Source organism: Hermetia illucens, chromosome 2 (genome assembly GCF_905115235.1).
Source record: "Hermetia illucens chromosome 2, iHerIll2.2.curated.20191125, whole genome shotgun sequence".
In the NCBI taxonomy this organism is placed as follows: domain Eukaryota; kingdom Metazoa; phylum Arthropoda; class Insecta; order Diptera; family Stratiomyidae; genus Hermetia; species Hermetia illucens.
Window position 1 is genome coordinate 74,551,513 of NC_051850.1, and position 9,173 is coordinate 74,560,685.

The 9,173-nt window shown below is 38.7% G+C and overlaps 1 protein-coding gene across 1 annotated transcript; it reads right to left on the bottom strand.

The window, feature by feature from the left end:
• Positions 1–4,169: 4,169 nt before the first annotated feature.
• LOC119648468 lies at positions 4,170–8,594 on the bottom strand. Its single transcript, XM_038050229.1, has 5 exons — positions 8,555–8,594; positions 8,137–8,488; positions 6,801–8,090; positions 6,638–6,725; positions 4,170–4,502 (listed from the first exon to the last, which is right to left on the bottom strand). Exons 1-5 carry the CDS (start codon positions 8,592–8,594, stop codon positions 4,170–4,172), a joined length of 2,103 nt encoding a protein of 700 aa, XP_037906157.1.
• Between the last annotated feature and the right edge of the window lie 579 nt (positions 8,595–9,173).

Genomic DNA, 9,173 nt, shown 5'->3' on the forward strand with positions numbered 1-9,173 from the left:
GACAAATACTGCCACCACCAAGTTTAGGAGAAACAGTCCGGGCAATTCATCGGCTAAAAAATCATAAGTCGCCAGGAGCCGATGGAATTACAGCCGAATTGGTTAAATATGGAGGCGACCAGTTACACCAAGTGGTTCATCAACTTGTGCTCAAGGTATGGGATAGCGAATTAATGCCTGACGATTGGCAATGAGGCATTATCTGTCTCATACATAAAAAGGGAGATATCACACAGTGCAGCAATTATAGAGGTATCACGTTACTGAGTACCATCTATAAGATATTCTCCACTATCTTGCTAGGCCGGATAGCCCCATACGCCCAGAACATCACTGGCCCATACCAAAGAGGCTTCACTCCAGGCAAATCAGCAACAGATCAGATTATCTCACTGCGGCAAGCGATGGAAAAACTGTTGGAATATGGACAATAGTTGCACCATCTGTTCATCGACTTTAAAGCCGCCTATGATAGCATAGCCAGGGTAAAACTGTACACGGCCATGAGAGAATTCGGTATCCCGACGAAATTAATAAGACTGACTGGGCTGACCCTGACCAATGTGCGAGGTCAGATAAAAGCAGCAGGATCCCTCTCAAGACCATTCGACGTCAACAATGGTCTACGACAAGGGGATGCGCTATTATGCGTCTTCTTTAACCTGGCCCTCGAGATCTGTGATGCTGAGGTAAATGCAAGAGGTACGATCCTCTTCAAGTCCACCCAACTACTGGCCTATGCTGACGATATCGACATCATGGGAAGAACCACACAAGACGTACAAACTGCCTTCATCCAGATCGAGCAGGCGGCGCGAGATCTTGGGCTGCACATCAATGAAGGCAAGACAAAATATATGGTGCAACGTCAGCACCGAAGACGAATCAACCAACAACGTCAAACCGCACTGGTCAAACACGAAGAAGAATAAGGATAGGAGAATACAACTTTGAGACCGTTGACAATTTCTCCTATCTAGGGTCGGAAATCACAACCGATAACAACTACGATGATGGAATCCGCGCACGGTTGTTGTTAGCCAACGTATTTCAGCTTACAAAGACTGTTCTGCTCGAAACGTCTCACCATAGGGTCAAAGCTCTTACTGTACAAGACTATGATCTTGCCAGTCCTCATGTATTCCTCGGAAACTTGGGTTCTTAGCAAGAAAAATTGCGAACTCTTGGCCGCGTTCGAGAGAAGAATCCTCCGAAGAATTTTTGGCCCCCTACATGAGGATGGACGATTCCGTAGCCTATACAATGACGAAATCTATGAGCGATACCATGACCATCCGGTTGTGGATAAAATCCGGTTCAATAGGTTAAGGTGGGCGGGTCACTTAATCCGTATGGATGAAGATAATCCCACCCGGAAAGTCTATAATGGCAACATCTATGGTAGAAAAAGAAGACGAGGCAGACCCTGCCTAAGATGGAGCGATGGTGTAGGTCAGGACGCCAGACAGCTTTTAGGGATATCAAATTGGTGGACCTCTGCGCAAAACCGGGATGCCTGGAGTTCCTTATTAAGGCAGACCTAGACCGGATACCGGTTGTTGCGCCGTTGATGATGGTGATGAAATTCCGGGAGATCACAAGGAAACAAAACCTTTGATACCTGAAGCGCCGAGCTTCCGGTTTTCCGACTTGTTCTAACTTCGGTCAATTGTTATCACAAAAGACTAATCCATAGTCAATGTCAATGTAGCCCTAACCCAACACAAACGTGGGGTATATACTGCTCGAACCCATTATCCACATCAATTACTCCCTGAAGTTCTCGTTTCAATGCAGCTATAGTGTGCTCATTGTCGCGGGGGAGACTTAACTCGGTTTGCAGTATATTAAACTGACAGGTTACTGTTTCATACACCTTCGCCCAGTGTACTGTGATGATCTCTTTGACCTGAAAGGCAAGCTCGCAAATAGTACAATATTTGAGATCCACGGGATTGACAAGAAACCGAACTTCTAATTGGGTAACATTATACACGATTGGGACTTTATTAACCTGCCCTTTAAATCTGACTCCTAGTTGGGGGCTAATGCGCCCAATATATATATATACCTGGTGCACCAGCTTAATCCCGACCTGAGTGGCACACGCAGAGCTGCATACGACCAGGCGCGTGTCATGGGTTGCGAATAATGACATGACCTCAGCTACGAATACCGGAAGTTAATCTTGTAAATAAGTAGCCGCGGACAAGCAGAACGTTTCCCTTTGTGTTCGTCTTCCCTTACCGGTTCTTCCCTTTCAGGGGGAGTAAACCTCCTTAACAAATCCGTAATCCGGGGTGAAGGGATCGGATGGGGGGATCGCGCCTATCGGATGAATTGCAGTGACGTTACAGTGTATTTCTGCGGCTCCCCTCCAAATACCTTCCCTGCCTTTGGAGGTAACCATGGGACATTGCAACATTGGGGCTATGTTGCAGGGTTGACTGCCTCCCCAACACTCGTGGCAAAAAAATTGGGGATAATATTTCAAATTCTTTTGATGGGACCCCAGGGATATGAAGAGAGTACCCAACACGATTAAGGGTCGTTCGACAACATCAGAGCGGCTCTTCGCCTTGGATATTTTGGCGGTTATGTCGTCAACCACCAGGAATGGGAGACCTAGGCGTCGTATGGTTTGGACGAATCATCTTAACGAATTTATCGTCCGCGCCTATTACCGCGTCACGGATTTGGAACGGAATCCATCAGGGTTCAGACACCGACTCCATGACGCGTTCATAACCCGCTTCCCGGAACTAAGTCATGTTCCGGAGCAGAACGTTGTTATTCAATACCGGGTGATAGTGAAAAATAATCGAGTTGCCCTACCCACTAGACAACAAATTTTCCACGAAGTTTACGTACGTAACTGAATTCGACGTAGAAACAAAGCAGGTAACTGGAAGGCGCCAGGAGTTGACAAGATTCACAACTTCTGACTGAAGCGATTCAAGAGCACTCACAGGATATTGGCAAATCAATTTAATCAGATAATTGCCGATCCTGATTTAGTTCCACCATTTTTCACCAAGGGGATAACTTTCCTCATCCCCAAGGAACCGGGTGCCTCTTGCTCTTCAAAATGTCGACCAATTACTTTTCATCCTACCATCTACAAGGTCTTCATTTCAGTTCTGTGCGCGAACATCTCAAAACATCTTGACGTTCATAAATTGATAGCTGAGGAGCAAAGAAAAAATGCGCAAAAGGCTCCCGAGGCTGTAAAGAACAGCTTATAATCGATACGGTAGCTGTAAAGCAGGCTGTCCATCAGAAACGAAATATCTCGACAGCCTCAGCCTTTGACTCCATATCACATTCGTGGTTACTACAAGTGTTACGCTTGTATAAGATCAACCCGAATGTCGTTCTTCTTCTGAGAACAGTAATGAAGAATTGGAGCACGAAGCTATCGGTATCCTCACAAACATCAGGAGAGATACCAATCAGGCGTGGCATTTTCCAAGGCGACTCTCTAAGCCCACTGTGGTTTTGTTTGGCTTTGAATCCACTATCCGATCTTTTGCATGAAGGCAAATATGGGTTCCAAGTCAAGCATGGTATATTGTCGAAATGTACAGTAAGCCATTTAATGTACACTAGCTGACCCGGCAGGCTTCGTACTGCTTCAATCGATAAATAAATGACCTAAACTTTTGTATAAAATAATTTTAAAATAAACAAAACGAATCCGTATTTAATAAAAAAGCATATTGTGAATGAAGCATGAAGTTTTATTATTATTTTCGACACATCATGTTGCTTGATTACAAAGTAAAGCTTTCCTGAGATATTGGCTATTTATAAGGTTTAAATTTCATATTGACAGACACACTGCTATGATACAGTTTGTTGCTCAACTTAAAGCTTTCTCATAAACTATATTTTTTGTTTTGTTTTGTGGTGCGTAAATAAACAAAGAAGACGGTTTTTCGACGCGCGAACACGTGACGTATAATTGTCCATGCGCGAAATAGGGAAACTCTAAGTTTATTCCGCAAACTTCTAACGACTGTCCTTGCGATTTATTTATGGTCATCGCAAAGGCCAGACGTAGTGGAAATTGTAAGCGTTAAAAACCGAATGGTAAATCCGTTGGAATCATCGGTATCGGCAGGATCAAGACATCCTCTCCTTTGTATTTTCCTTTTATGATTGTTGCCTCAATGACGTCCCAGTCCCAGTCTTGTTCCAATGCACAGTCGAGGTTGATTAATGTTACGCAGCATCATGACAACTGACCCTATTTTTAACTGCAAATTGTGAGGTGGTAATCCACACAATTCCAGTGAATTTAAAAACTCCGTGGGATAGTTGACTACGTCTTCCTGGTTCATAACGGTGTCAACTGATTTGAAGGAAACCAACTGTCCTGGATGAAAATTCTGAATGATAGCATTGAGATCCTCGGCATCTTTATTTTTCACCGCCAACATTGCTCGTTCACCCAGCCAATTATGGTTATTGAACTTTTGCGCTATATCTGGGAGAACACGCTGAATAAACAATACTAAAAACAGAAATTATATTTTCCAATACAACATGTTCTGAGCTGTGAAACATTTGATGTCTTTTGTCTTTTTAGAAATAAAAGATTATCACTTGGTTGTAATATGAGGTCCGATGAACACAGTGAGTGATTTAACTTTATTGAATATCAATTTATTTTAAATTTTATTTAGAAAAAAATTTTATTAAATTTTATTTAGAAAAAAATGTTTATATGGGAAGAAGAAAAGTGCTGTTTTTAGGGTTTTACCGGCAATTATTCGAATTTTTCCCACCTTTTAAACCTTCCCTAGACCTCCACGGACATTTCAAAACCAAGATAAGATAAATCCGTTCAGCCGTTTTCGAGTTTTAGCGAGACTAACGAACAGCAATTGATTTTTAAGGTTTTGTCTGAAACAAAACCTTATTAGAATCGAGACGGTGTCTGTCTGTCCGTCTGTCTGTCTGTCTGTCTGTCACACCCGATTTATTCGAAAACGGCTAGATCGATTGTCACGAAAATTAGTGAGAGTATGTAATCTGGTGTTCCCTTTACATGCAGTAAGTGACGCCATCTTGTGTTAAGTTTAAGGGGGGGCTCCCCATACATGTGGATGGAGGGTGCAAATTTTTTTTTCACAAAATGTAGCCATGTGGGATATCAAATGAAAGGCATCGATTAGTATTTTCCGAAACTGGTTCAACATTTGATGTTGGGTGAAACATAGGGGAGTGAGGGCTCAAAATATGACCCCCAAAAAGTGTGTCTCGTTCTCAGAACCTATCCAATCGAAAAATCTTAAAAAAATCACAGTGGTGCATATCTACGAAATCTAGGCCTCAACATATATCCGGTTCCAATATCTGCACAAATAGAGTTAATAATAGTATATTTCCACATTTTAGAAATTTACCCGGCACCCCCCTTGTGTTCATCCCAGAAGTACAAAACTTAGCATGCGTGTAATGAAGAACATAGTGCACAGTTTGGTCAGGTTTGAAGAAAATCCAACTATTATTAACAAAGTTATAGGGGGTGAAACTTCACGTTTTTTTGTGAATTTCGTGTACTCTACAGCCTGCATGACGTCATCATCATATATCAATTCGTCAATACCACAACGAAATGAGTTCTTATGAATTGGGTCGCAGAGAATTATTTTGTTTTATTTTTTCAGTTATCTGTCAACCAGACATGTGTGTATGAAGGTATATAATATATGCGTGCTAATGAACTTTGCCTAATTCAAATACAAGAAGTAAATCGGAAATATGGGTACGACCAATTTATATACGTGAGTAGTATAGCTATGCGGGTTCTGCGCCAAAATCCCATGTATTTTTAAAGGGGCTTCCGATTTTTACATTTGCCGCCATCTTGGATTTTTGGGATGACGTCATAGGCTTTTTCCTAACGAATTGCATAATATGCGGAGTTGTTAATAATTAAATTAAAAAGCTCATTACATAATATTACCTTATATTGTGAAATAGCTTTTCAAGATTTTTACTCACTATGGATATTGGCAGTGATTTTTCATCTCAATAGATGGCGTTGTGTCGGTTATTGATATGTAAAAGTTTAATGTAGAAGGATTGAGTTCGAATTGGTTGGGTGCTAAAATATTGATATTTAAATTTATATTATTGCTCCACTTAGGTTAGATTAATAAGTACTACAATATACGCCAGTCAGTTTTCAAATACACACGTATGCGGTAAATGCCTAATTCAATGCCTTCTCTTTGATGATCACTTATCTGGTCAATGTACCTCGGTGCTATATCCAATTGATAATTTGAGAAAGGAAAACTTGATGTTTATCCAATATCAGTTGAAAGAAGTGAAGGGTAAATGAAGCTTCAAAGCAAGAAAACCAATATTACCATATAATAAGAAATTTATTTATTGAATTAATCAAGTATATTACAATAGTGGATATAATTCATATTTTAAATTTAAAGAATATTCTAATACATAGTATAGTTTACAATATTTCCTTATTTGCTACGTTATCACTTATATCTACATCCATAATACTATGATGACCCCATGCAAGAGTTTCGAAAGTATCTTTTATTATGTACCTCTTATCATCATTAGCGCTCAGGGCAATTTTGAGTTGTCTTACTGAACTCACCTTATGTTTCTGAGATTGTATGAGATTTTGCTTTACTTCTTTTCGAGTGTTATTTTTTAAACAGTCTACAAAATCATCGAATGATAATCTATTTTTTACAATTTAACTTTTAACACCTTTAGATTTTTTCATTTTAGCTTCACCAGCCACGCGAATTGCATACATTTTTGAGCGTAAACCAACGAATTCGGTCATAATTTTCCCATTATTCTCATCTTTCATAAGGCCTAATACTTTTTTGTTTACGAGGGGTATTCCAAAAATGTTATTAGAAGGATAATCACTAGTATCAAAGCGATTGCGACAATCATGTTTAATTACTTCGTAGAAATCGTAACATTCTATTTCATATATAAGGGAATCTGTATCCGTATAACACAATGAACAGTTGAAACCAAATTCAGGAATCATATAATTATAGTGGAAATCATATATAGTGATTTTTGCCAAATCCAAAATACACATACCTACATATATCGGTTTATTGACGTAAATTTCAGATTTATTCAGTTCAATGGCTACAAGATTCTCATTAAAAACAGTTGACGCTTTAAATTCTGGCTTTGCAATTAGCGATTCTGCTCCATACCGACCTGACCATTGTGTTACTAGTTTCACAATGCTATGTTTACGAACGTTTTCCATTGTTTTGCCAAACACAGCATTGTTCATCAGTTTAAACAAATGTTTTTCAAAGTCATTTTTGGATAAAGTTCGAAGTCGTGTGTTGAGTTCAATGTACGGTTTGAGCCAAGGAGACTGCCTAAAACTGAGAACTCTGTGAATTTTAGTAAGATTTAGACCATGCTCCATTGCTTGCTTCAAGTTTCGGTAATGGATGATATATTTAACTTTATCTTTTAAAGTAGCCAAAAATTTTTCTTCTTTTGATCCAGGCGGTACACTGCGTTCTGAACAGAAGGGGAGTTGATTGTGTAGATTATGTAATTCTTTCGGATATTCCAGATCTACTTCAAGGATATAACCAATAGGTGACTCATCAGACACATCTTCTACTTTAAAATCTGCCGTATTTTCCAGCCACTCAAAACTATTTTGTGGTAGAAATTGGCACATTGCCCACCCATATTGATTATTAATATCATTATAAATCAAGAATTTAGACGGCTTAGTTGAGTTGTAATTGCACATATATTTATTGTTTGCCTTCGAATAACGTTTTGAACATTGACTAAGTCCTCCTCTAATGCCGCGTTCAAAAAACATTAACATATCTACATCAGTCAATAATTCTAAAGTAACATCAGTGCATTTGAGCATTGCATCCCAGGTATAACCAGGAAGTGTGAAGTAGTGAGCTGGGTCAAGACCGTATGTATTATGACAATTTGAACGAAATTCTTCAAAAACATCCGCCAGAAGAAGAACATCAATTTTTAGATACAAATCAGAGTATTCGCCAAGATTTTGTATTGAAAATTCCTCCCAAATTCTTGAGGTGTGCACTTACACTTTCGTCATTTAATTTGTTATAAAACTGGGGAAAATCAGGGATTGCTGTTTCTGTGAATTTATCGAAATAGTTAAAATAGTCATATGGGTACACAAGTTTGCGAGTTATGAGATTAAATTTATCTTCTGTAAGATCTGTGAATTGAGACTTTAAAATAGGAAACATGGTTAGGTAGGATGCTAATGTATCCAGACTATTTGCCATGAATCTGAAAGAATCAATAAAACGGAACTTAATTAAGTATCCTTCCAAATGTTTCGTGAATGAAATATATCGTTCTTTATTTATAGGCAGTAGATCAATGCGACCTCTTAACCCAGAAGCTAAATTCTCAATAATGAAATGGGAATCGTAGCCGCTAAGATTGTGAAAAATAACTGGAATTGTATGTGAATCTTTAAAATTAATGTTTCATGCATTATGGGCTGCACCTCGGTATTTACCTGTAAGATGACAGTGATCTTGCACTTTAATATCGTTCATGGAAAACAATTTTTCGCATATGTGACATTTGCAAGCATTTTTAAAATTACTGGTTTCTTCTATAGTTAACTCAGTCAAAACAGGGGAAAGGAAAATCGACTGTAGATATTCAGCAATTTTTTTCAATTCATTAATAAACCACTTTATGCAATCCTTCCCACGATAACTCTTGTAGAAAGATAAATTTTGATCAGACGAACACTTAATATAATAACCTACATTACTGGGAATATGTTCTTGATACCTGTTTTTATCATTAATTGGTATCAGTAGACACTCTAAATCTGCATAAATTACAAAAGGAATTTCTACTTTATTACTAAAATTCTTAAATTTCAGAAACATTGAATCTTCGGATGGTAACCGAATTTTACAATTGTTAAGTTTATTACAATCCTGAATATGTTTTTCTAAACGTGTTGGGCTATAAAAATAATGAAGACATCGCTCACAAAATAAAATTTTGCTTTTATGTTGAGATACTTGTGAAGATAAAAGCCGTGATAGGTTTTTAATGGGGTCAAGCAGTGTACTGCAGGATAGACTGATGCGGAACATAGCTCCCTGAGGCCAACCTAT